This window comes from Pomacea canaliculata, linkage group LG13 (assembly GCF_003073045.1).
Source record: "Pomacea canaliculata isolate SZHN2017 linkage group LG13, ASM307304v1, whole genome shotgun sequence".
Classification (NCBI taxonomy): Eukaryota; Metazoa; Mollusca; class Gastropoda; order Architaenioglossa; family Ampullariidae; genus Pomacea; species Pomacea canaliculata.
In genome coordinates this window covers 7,558,876-7,585,366 of record NC_037602.1, presented here as the reverse complement: position 1 = coordinate 7,585,366, position 26,491 = coordinate 7,558,876, and the positions used below count along the sequence as shown (strand labels likewise).

At 38.0% G+C, this 26,491-nt stretch overlaps 2 protein-coding genes and 1 long non-coding RNA gene across 5 annotated transcripts in view; 1 reads left to right on the top strand and 2 right to left on the bottom strand.

The window, feature by feature from the left end:
- The window catches only part of LOC112553810 (transient receptor potential cation channel subfamily M member 3-like), a 144,900-nt gene extending 137,518 nt beyond the window's left edge, over positions 1 to 7,382 (bottom strand). Inside the window, exon 1 of the mRNA XM_025221270.1 lies at positions 7,192 to 7,382. The gene's annotated coding sequence lies outside the window, so the exon portion shown is untranslated. The remainder of the gene's footprint in view (positions 1 to 7,191) is intronic.
- A 677-nt stretch (positions 7,383 to 8,059) lies between these two features.
- LOC112554249 lies at positions 8,060 to 11,622 on the top strand. Its single transcript, XR_003097223.1, has 2 exons — positions 8,060 to 8,348; positions 10,729 to 11,622. It is a non-coding gene; the product is annotated as an uncharacterized LOC112554249 (long non-coding RNA).
- A 1,063-nt stretch (positions 11,623 to 12,685) lies between these two features.
- Positions 12,686 to 25,014, bottom strand: LOC112554248 (serine/threonine-protein kinase Nek9-like). Of its 3 annotated transcripts, none has more exons than XM_025221947.1 (24): positions 24,443 to 25,012; positions 23,813 to 23,990; positions 23,442 to 23,494; positions 22,956 to 23,026; positions 22,617 to 22,722; positions 22,173 to 22,222; positions 21,912 to 21,993; positions 21,438 to 21,542; positions 20,691 to 20,752; positions 20,152 to 20,260; positions 19,766 to 19,840; positions 19,523 to 19,585; positions 18,936 to 19,080; positions 18,394 to 18,588; positions 18,212 to 18,258; positions 17,844 to 18,005; positions 17,650 to 17,755; positions 17,057 to 17,218; positions 16,693 to 16,866; positions 16,192 to 16,257; positions 15,793 to 15,980; positions 14,923 to 15,267; positions 14,537 to 14,588; positions 12,686 to 14,252 (listed from the first exon to the last, which is right to left on the bottom strand). In XM_025221947.1, the coding sequence occupies exons 1-23, from the start codon at positions 24,551 to 24,553 to the stop codon at positions 14,541 to 14,543; spliced, it is 2,703 nt and encodes a 900-aa protein (XP_025077732.1). In that variant the 5' UTR covers positions 24,554 to 25,012; the 3' UTR covers positions 12,686 to 14,252; positions 14,537 to 14,540. The 3 variants fall into 3 exon arrangements, with proteins under 3 accessions (XP_025077732.1, XP_025077733.1, XP_025077734.1); XM_025221948.1 differs by having other exon boundaries at positions 24,472 to 24,568; XM_025221949.1 differs by lacking the exon at positions 16,693 to 16,866 and having other exon boundaries at positions 24,443 to 25,014.
- Between the last annotated feature and the right edge of the window lie 1,477 nt (positions 25,015 to 26,491).

Genomic DNA, 26,491 nt, shown 5'->3' with positions numbered 1-26,491 from the left:
TTCTCTGCCTCTCAGGGGCTGTTGTTATGAACAAGAGATAAAGCTACCTCGAAGGTAGGCCAGGCGCAAAGCCACTCTCTCATCGCATAGACATACAGTCCGGAAGTCGGAAGATAACTCTACGATCTCCATCCGGTCCTCAAGTAGGTCACTAGACAGTAATTGAAAATGTGTCGACAAGCTGACAACCCTCTATAAAGAATTTTAAGATATTTAAGATATCCGTATTGGCAACAGACGATGGTTTCATTGATGCAAAACAGAATTTAGGTTACATACGACAGAAATTTATGCAAGCTTTGTTTAACAAGAAAGAAAACTCCGAACAGGATGTGCTCTCGCCTGTTAATTCTGAGTACACAGGCTGCAGGCCGTGATGAGCTGTTTACTCATGTCTCTTAAGAAGATCTTAAGATGAGAACAAAGAATTTACAGGGTTATTCCCCTCTTGTTATACAAATACAACATGAATGGACCCCGGTGAGGTAAGATGTTTGGACAGCAGTTGGAATGATCAGTAAACACTGACGACCTTTAGAGTAATCAATACACAAACAATGTTTCTAAGGCGATGTGGACAAAGAATATCATCCAGCTTTGCACACGTTCCGCAAGTCTCACCATTTTCTACCAAGGATGTTCATCTCGCTACATTTCAAAAATGGGTTTGGTGTTGGAGAGGGAATGGTGTTGGAGAGGGAATTGTTTGTTTATGTTTAATGCCGTGCCAGCAACTAGGGCATTGGAGAGAGACAGAATGGGTGGAGAAAAGTTTGAAGTCAGAACGGCGGGTATTCATTCATTCCACTGTCTCCTGTCGTTCACAAGAGTGAACAGTCGGTACATTACAATCTCCGTCAATGATTTGTGAACGATTGCATACCACTGTACATAATGGCGGAACCAAAGCCAGACAAACACATTCGTCTTTCACTGACGAGTCAACGCATGCGCATTGTTGTCATTCAGCTCGACTCCTGGACACAAGGACTGGATTCCTCTGACTCACTGGGTACACGAGGAGAGGTAATGACAGTAATAAACGGCAAACCTGTCGGCAGAAAACGAGAACACACACACAGAACGCTGATTGTCAAGACCGTATCCAAGGAAGCCAGGGCAGTAACTACTGTAACTGTCACACCTCCATTGTATAAGCGAGTACTGTCTGATTTTAAACAACCCAGTGTTGATAATGTCTGGTTTATGTTCCTCAGAGATGTCCTGCCTAACCTTGGGATCTCTGATGAAAGACAAACTGAACTGGCTTCTTCAGCAATGCTAAATCAAATTACCCTTCTTGTCCATGAGATTTTTATATAAACTTTACATAAACAGATATACTTGCTCCTTGATGAAAAACACAAATACGCTTTGGGACAGTTGTTCGCGACAGTGAAAATTAGATGTAGTGAGTTCGTATCTCGCGATCTTGAATACCTCTCTCGCTCTCAGGATATGATATCTGTTTACAGCCATGACTTTTAACAGTTTTTTCCCCATGTACTCCGGTTTCCTCCACCCTCTGTGTGTGTGTGTGTTTTTGGCGCTCATGACATGTGTATGTGGAGCTATCTGACCCCGATTACTATATCTATTATTATTAACACACCAAGTCGCCCCACCCACAGTTCAATTACCGGCTATGGCCTCAGTCATCGCCTTCTTCAGCTCAAGACGTTCCGCTTCACTGAATTTTGACGTGTTCGTAAAAGCTTCCTTCTAAACATTTTTAAAATCAAGCTTAACCTGCTATGGCCTCAATTAGTCGTGCTAACCCGTTCTTTCTTTCTTCACAATTCACTATGTACAATAAAGTCCCAGTGTGCCTAAGGAAGGCCCCCTACCACCACCACCACCATCACAAGGAAGTCGGTGCACCGTGCAGCAAACTTCAATTACAGCCCCGCGCCACTACAAGTAGTGGATGCATGCAAGTTTGTATCACACAAACATAATTTATAACCTCTTAGTATTGCTTTTTCCTCGTATGTGATGTTACCTAAATTTACCAAAAAGGTTATTTCATTTCACCGTTTAATTACTACGATTAGATGCTCGACTCTGGTGTCCGCTTCCAAGATGGCGTCTCATGCTGTCGCGTCTACAAGCCAACTCCTTGATCTCGGCAATCAAACATTTTGTTAGACATGCAGTCATATTTTCTGGTCCAGATATGTAGGTGTTGTCACCTTGTCCTCTTCCTGCTCTGTTCACCCTCTTAAAATTCCCAGGTACTCTAATGGCCGGAAAGAAGATACGCACGAGCACGTGCTCCAACCCGGTTAATGACACTTGATAAGATGATCACCAGCCCTTCCGAAGCAGACGACAGACCATCACGTATGCTGATGGTGTGTGCGTGCTGGAGGGAAGAGGGGATCACCGCACGTGACCGATCTCGTCTGCCCTCTTGTGATCGTTGTTCACAGAAGTGGGGGACAACGGTTTGATGGTGTGTCGCCGACTCTAAATGATCAACAGCAATAGGATGTAGTTTGTTTAGGCAAACGTGTAGGGCTATAAGAAGTAAACAACTCGAAAACACTTAAGACATTCCTGCAGTCACCTTTGTTGACCCGAGTGGCGTTCAATGGTGCTTGTCTTCCGCCTTGTACAGTATTTTTTTTTTTTCTTTTGATTCATTCACTACTGCTTTCGTCAGTGTGGTATCGTGGTGAGTAACTGCTCCCCACGTCTTCCAATTTCACGTTGAACTGCTGTGAAAAAAAAAACTCTACCTCCCACCTTCATCACCCCAAGACGGGTGTGCGAACATACACAGAACTGAGTTCACATGGACGAGCACGAGGCATCGATAACTTCACACACTAAATGTTCTGCTCTCGTCTGCTTCAGCGCGGGTGGGTGTATGTGTGTACAGATAGTACGGACCCCCTTATCTACTGCATGATGGGAAGGGACGGCTGGAGGTCTGAACAGGGTACAAAATAGAGGACGGGGGAGTTGGGGCTTGCGGGTGGGTGGTGATGGGGAGTAGTCTCGAGGATGAATGACTGACTACTTGTTTCAGCATGTCGTGCATTTCCCGACAGCAGCTTCTTGCACGACACAGCGCGATGTCAAAGATAACCGTTCACATGATCCATTATCTACATTAAGTGTATATTACGTGGCGTGATCTGAAAGGTCGTTACCTTATGAAACTCTGAACTAGGATCGTAACACATCTTGCGACCAACATGCAAATAAAAAAAAAGGTATGTGTGGGTTGTTTTTTTTTTATGGTATAGCTCAAAACCCATTACAAATCGAGATAAAGCTCATAAAGGCGGCGACTTCGTTTCATCGTCCGGTTATCAACACCATAGTCTTGGCTCTTGATTGAGTAGTCTATTCAATCTACAACCTTATACACTGGAACCTCAGAGAGAAGGAGGACTGCTATAAATTATCGTAGTCTTTCAAACTATTTGCTTACAACTCACATCCGACGACAAAAAGTTATTCACCGCTTTTAAGGCGCACCTGAGGCTCACGTGACATCCAAAATTTAGTGCAGCTCTCTGGACTTTCCCCTTTTTCAACCACACCTTTCCTTCGTTTATCACCAGAGTGATGTGAAAATGTGACAAGCTGACACAAAAGGTGGGACGCGCTTCTCCTCACCTTTTCTATTGGCTCGATAACCTCGCGAGTTTAATTCACTTGGATGTTCCCGAGCTTTTGCCGACTGGACACTAGGGATTGCTTCTGCCATTAGAGATCACGTGACGCAGGCGCTGATTTTTGCCTTATCAGTTGCATACCACGCGATTAAGTAGTCCTTCTCTTATATTTCGGCGTCCTGAAAATTGGCGCGACCTGTAGCAAGATCTCCCATTTGCAAGGGTGGTCCATGCTGCTTGGGAACAGGAGACACCCAAAACACATCAACAGCACAATAAACTAAACGTCTTCAGCTTTAATAAGCTGGCGAGCATTTTTATTGTTGGAAACACAATCCTTTAGTGGCAGCTAACTGCGTTGTATATTCTGATGGTGCCAAGGGCATTTCATCTTTAAGTCTAAAGATAAAGTTTGGCTAAAAGCCAATTGCATTACTCCTTTACTCAAACGGAGACACCCTCCTAATCAGGTAACATTTTAGCGGATATTACAAGACCAACAACCTCTTCCTATCAGAATTGCACTTCTTACTAAAACTAGGAGAGTCTTAAAATTACTCTCTCTTTTTTTTTTTTGCAAAGTAATGATTTATTTCCTTTTAATGCAGTGCTTTGTGGAAACTGCAGTGATGGAGGGCTGGGTATTTTTTTTTCAATGATGAATGCTTATATCATCTAATTTTCAAAAATTATAATCTGCTATTCAGCAATTTATATTTCCAATCTTAATGCCCTTACCTTCTCTAGCACCAGTCTCAGTTTCTACTTTGAGGACACAAATTTAGAATACAAAAAGAGGTTTTCCTTAAAATGATGGGAAAATGTGCTGCAAGAACAAATCTGCACAACTAAATCTTTTGAACAGTTTTGTCCTTCTCTCTGGACAAGGCCTCCCTCATATTTTAGAGAAGTGTGAGTAAAGTTTCTTTTTTTTTTTCAGGTCGGTCTCAAAATTCTAAGCTATGTGGCTGGCAAGTAAAATACCAAAAACCCAGGCCAGGTGAATACACAAAAATCCTAGTGATAAGGGAATGAACAACAAAAGAGTACACAATGGCATTCACTTAGCATGTCAGACATGTCAGCCATGCTATTTATCTTTGTACTTTGTGTTAGAATGTTACGGACTGCTGATTTCTAACACTATTGTATGCGATAAATTAAATTTCATTCAAATTAACATATGGCCCCCTTGCCGTACTTTGCCCACCGCTGTTTTAGTGTAACGTAGACAAATGACAAATGAGGAAGTCTCTATGGTACTTGGCCATTTACGGTGTGCGGAAGCAAAAGCACACATTCAGCTTCACAAGAGAATGTAAGTGGGCCATCAACCTCCTCTAAATCTTTTAAAGCTGGTCAACTATGTTTATCATGCCCTTAGCATATTTGTTCTAAGCAGGCGGTAACACAGCTTTTTGACCTCATGTAAAACATCTGGGAATCAAACATTACCTACTGGGAAAATACTTTTGGGAAAGTGCAATCAAACTTAACTTTTAAAATAGAGATATATAATGATTAAAAATTAGTGAAAAGTAATACAAATTAATTGAAATAAACCAACATTATCAAGCACTTTTGAATATTGAGTCAACCACCTAAGGTTCAATAAATTCTAACCCTAGTAATATATTTTTCACTTATCCTCATTAAGATCATTAAACATTTAGAATGTCATCAAATAAGTTAATAGAAGTGTTGAAAATAAGTAAACAAATATTTTTCAATGTTCTAATTGCAACAACTTTTTTAGTATGATACACCAACTTATTACAGAGAGAAAAAACCTGAGGGAGACTAAAACCCAAAACCAGAAAAACTGTTAAATGGCTCAGCCTTTCCTAAATCATTTAACTGACATCCATATTCTCTCCCATGGATCTGTCTCTGGCTGTCTTCCAAGCTTCCAGTCACCGGAATGCAACAAGACAGAAAGTATCTGCTTGTTTGCATAGGTTGTGGAAGGAATGCTGTGTCAACAACAAGCCAGCCTTGTTCCCACATTGTGACACCACGTTTACAGGAAGTAAGCACAAGAGTTTACAGGTGTTAAACATGAAGACACCAGTGTAACAATTTATCTTTTTCAATCTTTGCATGGTGTACTAATGAAGCATTCATCCTGTGTCCCAACTTGTCAAAAATCAATACTAGTGCTTCAAGGATAAGCTGTTACCTTCCCCACTCAGTCACAGCTGCCTCAGTATTTTTTTGTATTCTGTGACTGTTGGATTGTTTTAGTAGCCACTGATCTGAAATTAATATATGACTATGAAACCTCCGCCTCACTAATCTGGGACTGTTGCTAAGGGCTGCAGGTAAAGATACTTCAGTGTCTGAATTCTATTACCTGTTGTTAGGTTTTGGGGAGTTTTTTGGGTCACTACTTATCTGAAATTTATAACTGAGACATTAAGAAAGCTGTGACTAATTTATCTGGGGGTTGTGGCTGAAGGGTAAATCGTAAAATGTAGGTAAATATGCTTCAATGGATGCATTTATGGACCGTAAGTAATGCAAGGGCATCTAACTGCAAACAGCCACAGATCTCTGACACATTATAGATGACAGGTCAACATCTCATGCTAAGCCATAGGAATGACTTCGGGGAACTCAAATGGACAAGAACCTTGAATCTGAAATAAGGCAATTTGGGGTGGGGCGGGCAGCTATATACCTTGGGTCCATAGCTACAATCCCTGAGGTGTCCAGGTTGATGTTTTTATGTGTATTTTATTATTTCCCTCTAAAGGCACTGAGATTCTATGCGCATACACCCTACATGATGTAAGCAGGCCTTTTGGCGTTAATAATGGCAATATACAATTAAAACACAACTAGATTGCGAAACTCTACTTTAACATTGTTCAATAAGCATTAAGTACCTTAGCAGTGATTGGTCACTTCACCTGAAGGCAATTTTTCACAAAGTGAAACAAAAGCAATGGAAAGCTGTTACAAAAGTTATTAAAGATTCCTTTTTACCCACCCATTCCTTTTCTGTTCCTTTAGCTAAATACAGCTCCATAAACTCATCCTTAAGGTAACATATTTGTTAAGAAAATTGCTGCTTGAATAATCGAACGCTTGAAGCGCAGTATATCAAAAATATCCGCTCTCTGGCTAAAACATGAAACCATAAAAACAAAACCTGGTAAACATGTAAAATAATGGAAAACAGCACATACTGTGTGTTATCTATCTCACTAGGTACACCAAGTAAACAGTCTTGTTTTCAAGTTTCCTTTCGACTGCATTTCGATTCGCAGTCAAAATTGTATCACCAGCGCGCGCGTCCACAAGCTGCTAAGTGCACTTTGGTGGCTTTTGACAAAAAAATTGTCTCAAATTTTTTCTATAAACAGTTTCCTATTTATTGTGTCTCTCTCACAGATGTCTTAACAAAAATAATAACAACAATCATTTAAAGCCGCAAATAATCATACATGAGCGTGCCAAACTTCGGTTAAAAAAGCATGCTGGGGATACGAGTACGGCGGGGTCAACGGAACATCACAAAAGAAACTCGATCAGTTTCGATCGAAAAATATTTTCTTACCAGCTCCGATCTCCACCACGACGAGGACTTGGCATACACTCTCTGTAAAGGCTGTGATGTCTTGGGGTGTCTCCATGGAATAGAAACGAACAGATTACTCGAGCAGTATCGCTCCCTGCCACTGTGATCGACGCCGCTCTGAGGTCTCCACGTTTCAGCAAAGGTGAAGGTTGTTAACCTACGCGCCGTTTTCAGCCCCTCGCACCTTGACTACCCCTTGATATTTCACACCCTTGCGAAATACAAAATAGCATTGGAAAGATGAAAGGTCAATGGTGTAAACATGTCGCCCCAATGTTCTCGACAGACTGAAGCTTTCTGCGTGTTATAACAACGTAATGTTTATTTTATTATGTCGATCCTGAAACTAAGCAGCTGTAAACATGTTTGACAGGTTGGATGTGAACCGATGAACAATCCCTGACGAACTATGCAATCAGAATGTTCTTTTTATGGTCATTCCTGCTGATATATATTTTTTTCTATTACTGGAAGAGCTGTACACACCTTTAACCTTCCAGTCCTTGAATTAATAAAGAGAATTACTTTTTTTTAAGGTTGCCATTTAATTGAGGTGTGAAAGTTAATGAAGAGCTTTCGTACACTTCCTTTTTTATCATTTTGGTCATATAAAGAAAATTAACACAAATCCACGTTCAACTGGGATATTTTTCGTGTATTATTATAAATAATTTGTAAATATAATTTATCTTTGCATTTAGTTCACTGACTGGCTTTCAAAAACCGTAAAATATCTTTCCACTATATTTTTTCCGTAGTGGATAATGTAACAGGGGAAGCAAGATAAACGATCACCGCCAATGTATAGATCGTGATTTAATTTGTCGTCTGTCACCGGTATGGTTTTCTTTTAATTTGAAGCTCCTTGTTAAGTATTATATAGCAATATGAATTGTGGTTGTCTCGTACAACTTTACCCTAACTGGCGCCTACAAACATGTTCGTATTTAAATGTCGGTTTCGGTGTCAGAAATATAAAAAGCTCGATCGTCATGGAGCCTCGTCCTGTTTCGAAAAGCTTTCATGTGACTAGGAGTCATGCTGCTTTTATTGTGTGAACCGTTTAAATTAAAACCAGAGACTTGAGCACTCTGTGCGATGGAGTGACATTATCAGTGATATGGCGTTTGTTCCTGGTAAGTCCAGTGTCTGAAATGATTTAATAATTTGCTCGACAGAACGCTCGGACAAAATAATGTACATGTCAAACTGAGATGATGAAAATCAGGTCTCACAACGACTAGAATTCTCCGTCACGCATTTGTAACTCAGTATTCATGATTATTCATACAGGGTTCCCAGGTCCTTGCAAGGTCCTTTTAAGTCCTTTTATATTGAATTTTCGCCGAAAGGCCTTTTAAGTCCTTTTATTTGCCATGCGGTCCTTTCAAATTCTCACACAGGTCCTTACATTTTCTCTGTGACCCTTTTAAGTCCTTTTATCAATAAAATATTACCACAAATTTATTTCCGGATTCGACTTTGGCGCAAAATACCGACGATTTTTCGCCGCATGTTTGGTCTACACATCTGTACAACACTAGTTGCCCTTCCGTATTCGCAAAAACACTATTTTTCAAAAGGTCTTTAGAAACTTTCTCTTTCTTGAACCTTGATCTTCTAGTACTACTGTGCATAGCTCTATTTCTCTCTCTTTCCCGTTAGAGTGTGTGTGCGAGAGAGAGACACGTGAACTGACTTTTGTATTACACCAAAGAATGGCTTTCAGGTTTTGCAATTATTATTACTTAGATTTCTAGAAAACTTGGAACATTAACGTGTATGTTATCAGCGTGCTAAGGACACTTTTAAGTTATCTAATCTAAATATGGCAGACAGGCATCAAAATTAACTGTTTGATTATTTATTACTAGAAATACATGTATTTGAGAACATAGAGAAGACCACAGATTCATAAATAATACATCTTTCCGACCACACAAGAGAAAAACTTAAGCATTGATGACTGTCACTTAGGTCCTTACGAATGCATGAAAGGTCCTTTTAAGGTCCTTTTTTGGCACCATCCCTGATCCCTGGGAACCCTGTTCATATGACAAAGGCAAAATTTTAATTATGCAAACGGAAACATACATTTGTTGCTAGTCCGTGAGTCAACTCGTTCGCTCAATCACCCTTTGTTATCGTTTTGTGGTACCAAGACTACCAGTACATGTATAAAAATATTGCACATTAAAACATCAAAGGAAATATAAGTAATAAATTTCTATATAAAGTAAAAGTTAAATGTTTAAGGTCAATTAAAATATCTGCAACAATTTATTTCAGCATTGTTGTTTGCTTAGAAAATATAAACAACAGTCCAGCTTCAACAGAAACTTATTTCAACAGAACATCATTGCAAAGAGTTCTTTATATATGTATACCATATATACCATTTGGAGCTTGAAAACAAATATCAACAGTTTTGTGAAAGATGGCATTTTTGCGTGACCCCAGTAGTCTTTAAAAACATTTACATGTAATACATATGCTAAAACAAAAAACTTCCAAGATTTCTAGGAGTGAAGAACATTTAAATCTGATCTCAAAAGAACTAGTAGGAATGGGAATTAAATAACAGCTATTAAGTTTCTATGCTTGATTTTAGTCTCTCTTACATTCACACTTGCATACACTCATGCATGCATGCACACACTAAATCACAGAATCAGTTCAATGGGTACAGCTGGTTCGCATTAACAAAGATGCTTTGCTGCACTAGTATTGAACACCTTCAGGCAGTCAATGTGGCATTTTACTACTAATACCTTTGCTCAAGTGTGGAAGATGATAAAATTAATAAACAGCTAAACACAATTTAGAACATTGGTGTGCCAGGTTACTAGCGAGTGGGGTAGGAGGGTGGAAATGTGTGGTTTGCTTCTGGACTTACAAGAAAGGAGGGTGGGCAGAGAGCATTGAATATTACTGATGCTTGGTAAGACCTGATTTACTCACCTCTTATATGTAACTAAGCAGATGTTTGTTATGAAAATTAATTTCTCTGTGCCCTTCCTATAGGGGAACAAGTCATTCTCTCTTACACAGATGCACATGCATGCACACATATATATATATACTGTTCTGTCAATTCTTTATGAGTTTCTTTTGTATGTGTTTGTGGTGTGCAGTGGGTGTATGTGTGTGTGAGAAAGAGAGAAAGATTGTGTGCGTGTGTAAAGCAGGGACTGAAAATAGTGGGGTGGTAGTTAGGGTTTGGGTTCCTGTTAGGGTGGGTTTGGATTGAGGGTTATCTGGTTAAAAAGTGTTCAAGGATGGGAGTTCTGTCAACCAGGGACTTTCACTGATTTTTTACCAACTACTTAGAAAAGATAAGTGGGTCTGCCCCCTGTTTATATTATATACGTTCAACTAATACATGTGGGTTTTGGTCCCAGATTTGCTGCATGCATTTACATTGTACATTTTGCATGCATACGTTCATAAAAAAGGTGTTTGTCTATGCTGGAGCATGCTTTTTTAACTTAAGTATATGGAAATTGGTGTGTACAGGTACTTGTATGTCATGCAGACCAGGCAAGTGTGTTTTGAGAGCTGGGAGACATCAGGGTTAATTTCTGTCACAACTATCATGATGAGCAGCAGGTCCCCACCTTTCCATGTGTGCTTGATGGGGCAATGTATCTTCAGAACTATATTTGGCCAAAGATATGTGGAACAGTAAAAAACTAGACGTGATGCTACCCTGTGCATTCTGGATCTCTTATCACATACAATTATTTTTTATCTCTTACTTTGAAGCTCTTTTCAAAACTATTTTTCTTACAAAACTGCGTGTTTAAATCATTTATCTTTTGGACTCTTCCTCGGTCAATATGTCAGTGCCTATCTATCAGCCCTCTGGGGTAAAATAAACATTTTAAGAAGAGTATTTGGAAGCAACCCAGAGTCTGGGTTGCAGAAATTCATTTAAAAGACAGTGCAACAATCTCCTGAGTAAAAGGAAAAAGTATTGAAAATCAATATAAACCCAAGAAAACAGTGTTTATTGATCCACAAAGTTCAGCTTCACAGGCGTCTGTTTTTATCTTCCATGGGTATGAAACATGACCCCTGTCTGTTGATATAAAGAAAGAGAATGCAGACATGGTCAACAGAGAGTTGCTTCTTGGTTTGGGACAAAAACACTGTTCTGTAAAAGGCTCCAGAAATTTCATGCAGAGAATCAAATGTAACATAGGAGGTAACTTCAGTCCTTGTAAAACTCACCATCTTACAATTTACTGTTCTAACACTGGGGGGATAACAGCATCTTGCTGCACAAAAATAGGCAGAGGTTATCCGAAAAAAGTGTTGTTTTTAATTTTTGCATCCTTTTTTTACATAAATGTTGGCAACAATAAAGTTTAACATGGAAAGTCCTCAATTAAAATGTTTCAAAACAAATGACTGGTTTTTACTTTGAGTCTACAATGATCTATAAAAATGTTTCATTGAACTTTAACACTGCACAAATCCTGTAACAAATGTAAGATTCTCTTAAGATTTTGAGAAACAAATATCTAAGAACAACATTGGAGGAAGTAACCTTGCATTTCACCTTTGGTGCTTTATTCATCATTTATCTGCATTCCACATTACTACATTGTAAGCTATTGTGGTTTTAAAAAAATAGGATAAGATGATGATCCAGCATCTTTTGTAAAGTGCAGTTGTCTACAGTTTCATTACTGCATATTGATTCTTTGTCAGCTCTTACTATTTTTGGTTTTCAACGTCACTACATTCATCTTCTATAAATGGATCCTGTTCTAATTTTTTTGCCTCATTTTTGATTGCATCTTCCTGCAGCATTATAGTTGTTGCTTTTGTCAGAGTTTGCTGTCTTCACCTGACATTGACAAGTATTTTGTAAAGTCTAATACTGATAGCATCAATGAAAAGAACTATCACTTTCATATTTTGCTGAAGGATTTGCTAAATGCTTACTTACAATCTAGATGTTAAAATTATTCAGTATATTTCATATTAATATGACAACTGTTTCTAAATCAGGTTATCATATATCTCACTCAATACTACATATTCAGGAGAAAAGCATCAGTTGACTTACGCCAGCTCTTACGGACAAACACGCAACAATTTTTAGAAGTTAATACGCATTCATGTATGCACAATTGCATCCTGTACTAAAACAGATCACAAATGTACCTCCTGTATGCAATATACCTGTAAAATTTAGAGCCACCAAACAATTGTAATACCTGAACTTAACCAAATACTTAAAACTCTTTTTAAACAGACCACAGAATGGTAACAATATTGCCTTTACCTGCATGATTTGATATATCCTTAACACTAATGCATCTTTTCACAATAAAATACTGATTCCTTGAAGCTTGCTGTCACTGTAAAATTTCAGCAGATCTAGTCAACAGGTATATTTCATTCATTCTTGGATTCGCTGCTCTGTAGGAAAGAGAAAGAAAATAAAACAAACACTTGGTAGCAACACAGTGACAAAGCAAGAAATTTATCTCCCCTTTTAAAACAGACCTCAAATGAAACAGACACAGCAAAATGCAAGTGTAGAAATGATGGCTGTTTGTAAAAGCAGGCTAACATTGTGTGTCTCACACTAAGGTTAATTCCATAACCCTTTGTGCACCAAAAGCTGTCACTAAGAAAAAGTAGAGGGCTGTACATGCATGACACTTTAATATGAAATGACAAGGAGACAGGGCTAAGGCAAACATTCTCTGCCAGTCAGACCACAAGGTCATAGCATGGCATGTTGCCCTTGGTTTGTCAGCTGCTTGAAAACTACTCACATGGCCTGATGTCCTTTGAAAGAAATAATAACATGGAAAAACAAAATGATTGGAATGTACAGTATATAAATAATGAAGTTATCACAGTTTTGGGAAACATATAATCTGTGTAATACATTAAGAAATTTCTTTTCTAAATACGCTGTTTTCATTAACTTTTGGAACAAATACTGGACAAAGATTAATTTCTTCAGTCAACGGTCTCAAAATTGGCTTTATATACTTGAGGTTTCATGTGTGTGTGCACATGTGCACACATAAATGTTTGCATGCATTCTATCATGCTCACATGCATGATTAACAATACAAACAAGCATGTACTTCATTATGTGATGCCAACATTTACTTGGACCATTTCATTTTTATGACATTGATGCTCTTCTGCAAACAACTGGAAGCAACAAAGAAATAATCACCAAAACAATACCTTAAGGGATAGGACCAGTCCATTTTCAATGTAATATGATGAAATTTATTGTACAGTTTTCAGCTAATTTAACTTGACAAATACAAGACCCAGCCATTCTTTGTTGAAAAGGATGAGAGTCACAGAGTGAGATTCAAACAGTTTCTTGCCCAACAATCTCAGACAAGCAAAGTTAACAATAGTTTATTTCCCGCAGAAATTACATTTTGGATGTACATACGACTTTAACACGTCTTTGCATGGTTGGAAGCTATAGGGCTATAGGCTAATGTTGGTGCCTTACTTCTCACATCATCAAGCTCTTTCATTTCATTCACATTCATCTTTCAAACTGTAGTGCAGAATCCCACCATGCAGGTTAGAATTGAACATCTAAAAAAGACAAATCTAAAATTTATTACTCCAATAAACAGGTCTCTAAATTAAGCATCACACTTGTGAAGGAGTATTAAATTCTTCTTAGTTTCAAACTTAATACAATCTTTTGCTTGGAAAATGTGCATTGGCACTTCAGCTGCTTGCAATATGGTGGAAAACATCTTCGCACTCCTATGCTGCTTAACATATGATGTTTATGTGGCCTAGAAAGTTCACCAGACGTATGCCCACTTGTATGACACTTTCAGGCTTTAGGTATTAATCAAAAGGAATGTTCCACACGTGTCTGTTTTTGGGGACGGCGTGTGACTTGTGTAACAGCCCCTAGGCAAGTCACTTATATCATCTTATCCTCTATCTGACAGCTCACAATGTGACCTTTGCAGATTCAAGAGCAGCACGATACTCTCAGCTGTTAGTCTCCCCTTAAGGTCATAAACCTGAAATGACATAACCATTTCCATGTATATTGAGATTTATTACTGTTTTTGCTCCAAGGTATTTTTATTTCTATTACCCCAGTGATACATGAGATGCCATTTAATTAGTAGCTCAGATATCAATGTGCCAGAAACTTTCACTTTAAATATAATGAAAATATTAGCATGAAAATGGATTTATACATTCTTATAATAGATTTGAGACTGGGAATAATCAACAGCCTAAACAACCAAATGTGAAAAAGTCTAAAAGTCTGCAAACTTCACCTTCACTGTTCGTTTACCTGTTCATTTTTCTCTGTTCATTTCTGATAACAGCTTCTTTAGACTCTTAATCTAGAACACAAAAAGGAAGAATTACATAAATGTAATTTAGGAACATGTAAGGAGAACTGAAATACTGAATTTAACCATCAGGAATTGTTAAAGAGATCTCTCTCTCTATATACACACACAGTATTTCTTCACTGCCTTTGTGTCCTTCAAAGATCTTCTCTTGGTCACCCACAAATGCAAACATTGATTCCCTATATTAATTTAACAAATTTGGTATAAGTGTCTTTCAAAGTGCATTATTTTAGCATACACCTGGTTACCAGCAAGAACTCTGTTAAATTATCTATTCAAAGCCTCCTGTTTAATCATTTTGATGTGTTTAAGTACTATTTACCTGAGCATTCTGTTTGTGTATGATGTGTATCAAATCATCGCGGGTACACGAAACAAAATCTGTAGCACTCAATAGTTCAACATCCAGATCACACAGCTGCATGTCATCCTCACAGGTCTCATCCTCTGCACCTGATCTAGTCCCTTGCCTCATTTTTGTGCAGCACACAGAAACTTTTTCCTCTTCCATGACAAGTGAACTGGATGAGTGAGGTTCTTTTTTCACAAGCATATCCAAAAATGAGTTACACATTCTAGGTTGTGACTGAGCAACAGGGACTGAGGCTTGGCTATAATCTGGGCTGTCAATACATGGAAGTGGGATAATCTCTGCTTCCTGTAATTCCTGCATTGAGGAGGGAAAAATGAAAACTCCACAGTACTTTTAGAAATTAGAAGAAATAAGGTGTTTGTTAAATGGGTTTTTTAATGGCTGGGAGTAACAGGGAGAATAAAATAGGGGAGTGAATTGCTTTTAGACACTAGTAATGTCAGTTCATTTAGCCATTTACAATTATGATACCTTCCTTGTACAAAATATAAATAAAAATTTGTCAACTAAATTGAAATAAACTTAGTCTCTTATTCTGTACCTTTTGTGCATATATATAATAATAATCATATATATAATCATGTTTTATATTTTTTAAAATTATTTTTATTCATTCATTGAACTGCAGTAACACAATTATATATGACAGGTTTTTATGTTCAAATATATTCAATACTGTATATCTTTCCTCTTTGCATTGGATTAATGGTCTTCAATGAAATAAAATTTTGATCTTTTCTTTTTCCATTTGTTTCTGATACAACGAATTTCTCTTACACCCTGTCTTGGCCTTGCAGTGTTTTCTCAAATTCAACCTACCTGCTGAAGCCAAGGGGGTATGCTGCTGCCTGTGCTGTCACAACTTGCCATCTCAAATCCCTTTAGAGAGAACATGTCTCTGGTCTGTTCCTCCTCTCCAGAAACACAATCAGAGAAATTCTGGTTACTTGTGCTTAGTTCTGAACACCAGTCTGTACCCTCATCACTTTGCAATTCAAAAACACTACCTGAAAGGAAAAAAAACATGTATATATAATGTTTGATTATATACACATTCACAGAGTATATCAGTTATTCACCACCACTACCAACACTAGCATCATCATAAGCAGGTTGCCATTCATTTATGATAAAGATAAATGTTTTATAGATGATCATTACAGGAGGACTGATCCAAAATTCTGCATAGACAAAATATAAGAGTAGGAAATAATATACCTTTCGGTGATGATATTGACACTCTGGAATCCTGTGTTTTGAGAGTTTTCGAGTTGAGTACTTTTTCTGAAAAGAACAGAAGTTATCATGCAAGGTAGCAAGAATGGAATTAAAGATAATCTTCAGAGCAAATATTTACATGTTCATGGTAAATGCAGCATGGTACATATATCTTTTCTAATGAAGAAAATAAACATTTAGATCAAGAACTATATTCATATCATGCGTGCATTTCTTTTGAGTAGAAGGAAAACACTTTATTTCAGGTTCTTGTGGCTTAGTTAGGTCGTAAATATTCTGTGGAGTTTGCAGATTAGCACACATAAAAAAGATGCAGCCAGAAAAAAATACATGGTATTTATTCCAGTACAAACCAGCCTGTCAAATCAGTGAGGGTTTTTGGTTATATTTCCTTCTACCTGATTTCATAAATTGTCTGCTAAGAGTTGTTACTACATCTACAATAAAAGATTACAAGGGATGTAAGAAATAGGAGCCTACCAGCTATGATGAGAGTGTTCCAGTGATGGCATGACAAGAAAGGGACGATGTGCATGGATCCAAATATTGGGCGGGGCAGAGCAATGCACTGTCCTCCCGGGCCCCGCCCCTGATCAGTGAACTGAGCTCCCAGACGTCCACTCTCCCCCAGACCCCATGCATAAACTAAATTATCTAAATGGAAAGAAAGGTGTGACATTTCTTAAAATCAGCAGTTATGTAATAACTGAAGAAATTGGAACCTGCAGATAATAGTAGTGAGAGAGTTTTCATCTCAGAAAGCTGTCTTGGCTGCAGCTATAGACTGAAAGCAACGCACGGTTAAACTAGGTCAGTACATGGCTGCTTGCAACACTAATTTTACCTGTGGTGGTAACTACCGTGAAATAGTCTCCACAAGCAACCTTCATCACTCGTTGTCCTACTAGCACACCACAGACTCGACGAGCACTGGTGTGGCTCCTGAAATCCCCCAGACCCAGCTGACCATATCGGTTGGACCCAAAAGTGAACAGGTGTCCAAAGTCTGTAACAGCATTACATCTCTAAAGTTTGTAACAATGCATCTACAATTTGTAATTATGAACAATGACGTGCTGTTAATGATTAAGTGTTTTTATTGTTGCCACTGCTCTGTCACTAACAGTAAAAATTACAATCTTAAGCAATAATCTTTCTATCAGAGTCATAGGAATTAGGAGCTTCTAATATTTATATACCCACATATAATCCCACAGTCATAATGCAGATTGCTCAGATGACCACAAACATTTGTTTCATGAACATTACTTTGTAATTCCCTCATTCAAGAGTGACGCATGGCCTACTTTTCTGTTGGGAATGAGTATTATTCAACATTCAAAGGCTAATGCTTCCTGCTCTCTCATTTTCTTCCTCTCCTTGCTTGCGCATAAAAAACACAGTCCTACCTTTAGACCCCACCATTTAGTAACTTACGGTCAATGGCAGCTGAATGTGTTTTGCCAGGTGAAATGGATGTTATGCAATGTCGACTCAGTGGCTTGACTGTGGTAAATGTATTCTTACATGGAATGTCATAAGTCTGCACAAGAAAAAGTGACAGATCATAGTACTAGTAAATAGCCTAAGCAAACTCACTAACAGACTGAATAATTAAACTCAAAACATACCTTGTTCTTCCTTTTTCGAAGACCTGATGTTTCTGTGTTGAAACCCAGTTTGTTAAATTCATTGCTACCACAGGCTAGAAGCCGGCCACTGGCACAAATGAGAAAAGTTCCTTCTGGCCCTGCTACAACTTCTCTGACCAGATGTTTTCCTGGCAACTCCACCTTGCCACCATAAAAAAGAAAGTTAATCTGACTGACAAGATAAGTTGGATAATTATAAAATAACCCACTGATCCATGGCTACTGAGCTTTCCAAAAAATCAACAATGTGTAGATTGCTTCAAAGTAAAAAAAATATAATATAATTTATTTTAGCAGGGAAAACATGCATCATTTGTTACAGGTTTCTTTGTACCTTAACCTTATACCTTCTGTGGTAAGCTAAAGTCATCCTCTGACCCCAGGCCAAGTTTTCCTGCAACACAATTACATTTACCTCTCAATATATGAATACTTTATTAATAAATCTTTGCAAATATGAGAGAACCTAACAAAACAGAAGCCTTGCAAAATAAGGAAGAAATATGTATCAAATAACTATAGATCCTACCAAGTTCTCCATTTCCCCAAGTGTAGACATCACCATAACGTGTCAAGACTACAACGTGTGAATCTCCACATGACACTTGGTCCACAGGATGGTCCACAAAGAAGTCCACAGTCTGCGGTGACAAGACTTCATCCTCACCAGGAACACCAACACAGCCAAAGTAATTAGAGCCAAAGCCATAGAGAATGCCTTCATCTGGTAAAGACACAATGTCATCAAGAAATGTGATAAAGATGCAAATGAAATACACTAATGGAAGAAATGTAACAATTACTTAGTCCTCTTCATACCTAAGGTGGAACATAAGGCATCCACTAGAGACCGATTTTTGTCTGTCAACAGAACGTTTAGCCATGCTGTTCCAGGACAGTTTCTGGTCCTTTAGTTCTCTCTCTTCTGACCTTCACTATTCTTCTTTCGACCGACCATGCTTCCTCTTGCAAGGAAACTTCTGCTCTACAATCAAGTGCATCAAGCATTAGGCTATGCCTCCCACTTATTATTTACATATGATATAGGTAAAGGAAAAAAATCATTCCTACCTGAAACACATAATGTAAAGTCCTCTCCACAGGCAACTTGCTGTAAAGGAGTGCCCAGCAGACTATCAACACATTTTGGTGCTTTGTATGATGCTGTGTCACCATGCCCTAGCTGTCCAGTAATTGTGTCTGAGCCCTGAGGATTCTGGAAATTAAGGATCAAATACACCACAACAATGTTAAAATTATTTTAATAAAATAGATTCCTAGAGAGATTACAAGAAAAAAACCAGTGCAGAAAGAGCAGTTTCATAGCCTAGAGGTTATTATACTCTGTATACTAAAAGGCTGCTAGTTCAAAACCTGCTCAAGCCTGCGAGTGGAAATCTCCTGATCACACAGGAAGTTGGTACTCCGCAGAAATTGGTACTTAATTTATCAGGGACCAAAAAGGGCTCTACTATGCCTTCTAGACAGAGGAAACCACATAGTCTCTGCTCTGATAGTAAGTCAGTAAGCCTCAGAACTATCAAGTTATGCTTTACATACAGACATGTATAATTCTGTGTAAGTTGTGATCCTGCTGCCCTTTTGCAGCTTATTCAATCGACTAAATTGTTATGCCTCATAAACCTCATACAACTGACCGCCCAAGTGTATAGTTCCTTCTCAAATGTAATGACAGCAAAATGGAAACGGCCTGTAGCCACCTGAAACCAGAAAGTGATTGGATTTTTGTTAATGTGTTTACAGAACAACAACAAACTTATTCTTCCTGAAAAATTTTGTTTTGATAATGGCAAAGAAGTCCAATAACTTTCAATAGCTAAAATCCACCATGAGTTTTAAGCAAAGAAATACTGAGTTTGGCTTCTGTGCTCTTCACATACTTGAATAGCACTTTTTTCTTGGGTGAAAAGCTCCAACTTCTGTGGTGTGATCTTTCCACCTCCCCACTGGTATACCTGGTTACAAAGTGAGAAGCAATGTCAGTGTCTCATAATAAAAGAAGTGGAGATATGATCTGTAAGTGCTCTTGATCTGTGTAGGTAAGAGTTTATGTGTGTGTGTGTGTGAGAGAGAGAGAGTGTGTGTGAGGAAGAATGGAAGCCAGAATGATTCACTTAAAAAAATTCAAAATCGTGTTGTGTTAGAGGAGTCTGCCACATCAGCTATGAGTTAAAAAAGGTAAAAAAACTACTAAGATTTGGACATTTCATGTTCTTTACATTTCAAGAAAATGTGCAAAAGATACTTCAGTCCTATCAAAACAGACCTCGCACATCTTTGAAGTCACAACTGGCTGGGACACAGAGGATGTTGTTGTCGACAAACGAAGTTTACGGGATGAAGAATTCAACTCCCAGACCTTCCTCTCCATTTCCCTAGAAAAGTCAGCAGTCAACATTACATCATTCAGGTATCCACTTATGGCCATTTGACTGGGCTCAGACATGTAATAGGAGTATATGTTCATAGCTAGCGGTAATATGGGTTAAGACACAGTGAACTATTTGTGTTTAAAGATAAATAATCTAAAATGTTTATCAAATGCTCCTACACTCGGACTGAGAGTTCGAATGGTTTTTGACGAAAAGAAAAAATTAGTGATAAGCACATTGCAGAAGAATTATGCAACTACATGAATAATATTTCTGTATAAAAGAACAAATTCTGACAAAGCTTTCACATAAATCCTTTTAATTAAAAAGAAGTAATCACACTCAAAGCTTAATCAGAAGACCTTAGTGTTACAAACACTTAATTGTTGCCACAAACACCTTCATTCAGAATGAGTATTAATTTCAGTGCTACCTTGCATCACTAAGAAGAGAAGATTTCAGGATGTCTTCAGCTGTAGGTCTCTCATCAGGGTCCTGCAAATACCCACTGTCTACACTAATGGTAACAGCATGACAGCACAACACGAAACTAATCTTTTAGGATAAATAGGTGATGTCATCAAACACATCATCTACAATAATGAAAGCAAATGGGCAAAATAGTACTGACAATAGCTGCCACATTTATTTATAAAAAGTGATATAATAATTAAAAATCTCAATCATTCATAGATCATAATTACTTTTTACATACCAAAAAGCCAAAAAAGTCATCCACAAAAATTAAGAATAAAAAAACAGAAGGATCATATTTTAGGAGGCATGTGGATGTCTGAATAGCAAAAATATGCCTTGTGAATACTAGATAATATTATACATTGATGTCTTTAATCCATAGTCATACACACCCTACAAGGGTGTGCAACCTCCCCACTACTTCCCATTCCACAAAACTGCGCATGAGTGCAAAAAATAGAATACATTGTTGTCCATCACTCATACCCATCATCTAAAACTGGAGTTCTTATAAATCCACAGGTACTATCTACTGGGACAATAATATAGCAAATTGGATCAATACATCCTGTTAGAGAATGTGGATTTTATTTATTTTCAACCTTTAAAATTATGTCACTGAGACTGCTGCATCAGTCCAATGACACATAATTTTTCCACACAGTTTTATATTTAGGCTCATAGTATTATGATACTGCCTTACCTTTGACAACATAATGTCTACAAGGGCTTGCATATCTGGGCTATACTGCGGATCAATACTCTGATGCTCACTCTGCACTATATCACATGCTAACTTGAGCGGATTCTATTTCCAGAGGGACAGAAAAAAAAGACTGAAAATGAATATCAATGTCTTCTTTAGCTGGCTGAACAGAAATCATGATCACATTATTACTGGGTGTAAAAAAGGACCATGATTACCACGTATAGATAACAACATCAAATAAACCACCAATAAAATTGAAATTAATATTTTCCTAAGTTACTTTCTCAGCAAAGGAATTGAAGCCCATTCTGATTCTTGTGCAGAGGTAAAATGGAACTGTTAAATGACAGCAATGATTTATCCTCTTTTGATGTTCTCTTTCTCTCTCTCTCACTCACACATAGACACATACACAAATAACACAGATACTAATAATATGAAGACTATTTATGTCATCTTCATTTTTACCGATGCATCAAATGTCCGTGTCAGAGTCAAGATTTCATACAGCACACAGCCAAGGGCCCAGATGTCACTTTTAAAGTTGTATCTGCACATAAAAAAAAAACCCAGAAAAACAATGACAGAAAATAAAATGTTAGTGTCCTGTACTATTTAAGCATCGGCGACACACACACACCATGCACAACTCATACCAGGTATTACACATAGAAAACACACACATATGAGCATACTAAACACATGAACATAGCACACACTCTCACTTACCTCTCTCCTTTTACAATTTCTGGAGACATGTAGTAAGGCGTTCCTACCACCTAAGATATAGATACCAAAGCACAGTCAAAGCAGCTATAAAAAAATTTAAAAAATCACATATACACAAATGGAAAACAGAAAAATTCTCAAACTTCTGCAATATTGCTGGGATTTTTCCTCAGTTAGTATCTCATTTTTTACTGTTGTCTTTTTAACTGTTTTCCATACTGTGTCTCAATAGCATACGCCTCACACTACCTTTCTTTTGCTCCATAAATTAAAAACCTCCTGCTTATTATCCAAATCAGTTTACCCTTTACTTTCCACTGACACACCAAAACTGTCTACTTCATCCAGAACAAACTAAATTTAGGTGGGTGATCCCTGATTAATGATGACTTTTTTTATTCACAAATATTTAAAAGAAATTTGAAACATCTGCATTTTACTCACTGATTCTGCCATTTGCCCCTTGGATTCCAAAATTTTGGAAATTCCAAAGTCTCCCAACTTCAGAAGACCCACTTTTGTCATGAAGATGTTGAGTGTTTTGATATCTCTGACATTGCCAGGCAAAAGAACAGTGACTATTACACCATAAGTGCTTCTCAGATATTCTTCAATGGTTGATTGTCGTGAATATGGTGGTGATGATGGTGACTGTGTATTTTTGACACATTATTATGAAGATGATAATGAAAATTACGATGCTGAATAAAGAAAGTTATCTAGCCTTTTTTTCTATTACCCAGCTTACAGTACTTTACATTTTCTTCTTTGTTCCATACCTACCTATGTATAATACCAAAGTGATGAACATAAGACACAGCAGAGGTTACCTGGAAAAGGTACCACACAGCTTCCTGGACAATAAACAACAAATGAATGGTAATAAAGGTTATGAAAGTTTGTCTAGACATAAGTATATTTAACTGGATGGATGAGTATTCTTCAACTACCTAACACCAGAATTTAAAACATTTGATGTTATCAAACTGTTAATATCATGGTTTCTAGTATACGATGTGAGATTATGACTTCCGTGTTCATTCACAGTGCACTATTTGTGGAATGGAAGACTCAGAATGCACTGTCTGAAAATGTTTGTGATTATGAACCTTTAGATACTCTGAGTGCATAAAGTAATCCAGCAAAAAGTGAATCACATACGTCTAAAGAGAAATTCTGTGCAATAGCAAAAATTCTACATAATGATCTTCATTATCATTTCAAATTGACAGGCAAGTTTAATAGGTATGTAAGGTTTACAGTACAAACCGTTTCTGGAAATAATTCCATGGATTGAGAAATTTTATCATGGAGGGTTCCCCCTAAAACAGTACACAAAATACACTTTATGAAAATCTCTAAGGGAATGTATATGGAAAAAATGGCATAAGTATGAATATATGTATTGGAGTGAAGCAAAGATTAAAATTTAGAGGGCTGTTTAAAGAATTCTAGCATCTGGTTAGATATTTTTGATTAAAACTTACAATTGGTCTGCATTAGTTCAAATCTTTACATTTGCTTTTGGTAAAAAGACTGGGTTGGATAGTAAGATCTGTTTAAGGTATTTTTAAAACTTTTCATAAGCCCTTATGTGAAACAAGAAGACAGGGACAACAACAACTAGAAATTTTACCTACCATTTGCATATTCCATCTCAATGAACAGTGTATCCTCATCAACAAAGTGATTGTAGTAAGATACGATGTTGGCATGATTGAGCAGTGGAAGAATTTCTATTTCAGTCTGAGCATCCCGCCGTGCTTTATCTGTCAAGCGTGCCAGGTTAACCTCTTTCCAGACCACAAGACTGTTGTCCTACAATTATTATCATTATGCCAGAATGCTTTACTTACACAGTATTAAAATAACAATAATAAATAAACATATTTGTACAGTCTGTCTTAAGAACCTACTATAGCATTTAGCTACCTCAAGTATGTTTTAAATTCATATTTGAAGATATTTTGTCTTGATTACAAGGATTTGTTTGACTATAGTCAAACAGAAAGTAATAAAAATACGGAGATTTGTACATGCATATACATATATAACTCACAATTTAAAAAAGTAATACCAAAAACAATAAAAATAGTTAACTGTTTATAATAAATTTATGTTATAAGTTTTAAAAGGGATAGTTCTTCTGAGGCATTAAATTCCAGAGAGGTGAGGCGCCACTATAATAATGTTATATTCCTGAGCGTAGTTCATATGCATAACTGAAGCTTCAAACAACATAAAATATTAAGAAAAATTTGCTGACGTACATCCGTTTTTCTGTATAAAATGGCCTCACCAAACGCCCCTTTGCCCAGGACGCGAACAAAAACATACGATGTTTGCATTAAGTGATCCCCATCTCCGATGTCGGACGCCATGTTCCCAAACAAAAGAGCGATAAGCCTGTTGCCCTGTTGCTTGCCTTACTTCCCTTGATTTTCCCCCCTCCTTTTCCTCACACCACCTTCCCACTGGTGCCATGCAGCCTTCCTCTGTGTTTTCAAGTCTGTGCCTTGAAGATTTTTCCCCTCGGAAATTGAGCCTCTACTGGCACGCGGCAAATATGATTAGGTCAACAAAGCCAAGAGTCGCAAAGCTTCGATTCTGCCAACGTCGTCAGATCAAACAAGGCCGGTTGTCTTCCCATGTCATAAGACGCAGCATGGACAAGGCGCGGCGGCTCATTGTTCATACAGTCAATAGCACACCTGAGACTGAGGAGGCACACCTGAGTGCAAACCCCAGGAAAAAAGACAAATTGTTAGCCTGTCGATGAAGCAGCTGAGTAGCGACAACGACCGCTCCTGAACAAGCTCTCCGAGGCATCTGCTCGACTTGGGTCGTTGTGTTCAGGTTTATCTCTTGTGTGATGCATTGATTCCAGAATCTCGCATTGACCCTACGAATCTCTCGTGGCACCCTAATGGGGTGGATGGATGGGGGATAAACGATCAGCAAAAACAGAACCAATTAAACCAGTGGGGATTTCCAATGATAATAGAAGACAGAGATGAGGGTATCAGGCAGACAGACAGACCAACGAAAAGCTGCAATTTTATATTTTTATCTTGTCTAGAAATGAGTATTTGCGTGTGCCTATACGTAAACCAACAAAAACAACGACTAAATGAGAAAACGGTAGATTGTAAATATTCGTTGATTAAAGGTGAAAGATGAAACAGTTCCATGGATTAATTCTGCGACTAAAAAGAAAAACACTTGCAGTAATAATATAACAGACAGGCTCCACTTAACGACGCATCGCAACACAACGATGGTTTAAAAATAGAACAACAGAAAACTTTTTATCTTCTAGTGATAGTGGTCCTATAATATTATAATGGAACTAAACAATTCCTGTCTTCTTCCGAGTTCATAGCGCAAGGCATTACTCGGGTGTGTATGGTGATGCTGGTGTCAACAAACCTACTGAGCAATCAGATGCATCGCAGTATACTGGAAACATGACCTGTAGTACACAAGACTGGATCGTGATAATAAACAACATTGTTTGTGTTAGTCTATTCTATCATGTTCACACAGAGACAAGATTGCCTAACAAAGCATTTCTTGTATTGCACCAGGTTGTAGCGAGAAGGTACTCACCGCGCACAACACGCACTCACGCACACGCCAAAGAGTCAATATGCGGTTAATGTGTGCGGTTTTGTTTGCGCGTGTATCAGACTTACATCATATATGGTCTTGTGTGAAGCGTTAAAATAGTCCAGACAGTAAGTTTACAAGCTCAAATCTTACGGATTGTGATGAGGAGCGTGTTACTGAATAATGAGGAGGAGGAGGATTGATTGATTATTGATTGATTGACTCATGATGATGATGATGAGGAGGAGGAGGAGGAGGAAAAACATAAACCCCATTCATTTGTTTTGCTTTCGGGAGGATGGAAGATACACTGGGACCGCACACAAAATTGTTTATTTTGGCCCGATGGAAGCGTTTGTCGTCAACGCCTCATTGCTTCAGTTAATTGTCGCAGGCTGCGCACGACACAGGAAGAAAATCGAAGCCAGGCACGACAGCTCACAGCTCCAGTGTTCACTGCACAGGTCCTCGGCAAGCATCGCTGTTCAGTTTGCACCTGCGTCTCACCTGGCACGTATCGAACCTCGCGCATGCACCAAAACTCGGGACGACCACACAAGCGGCTCCTCCGCTGAAGAAAGTTTCTTGATTTACATTATGTCCTTTTCACTAACTCAGTCATTCCCACACGTACACGCAGACGAATACGTAGACGCACAGGTAAACGCACACAAATGTGCAAGCACAAGCAAACATAACCAACGACTAAA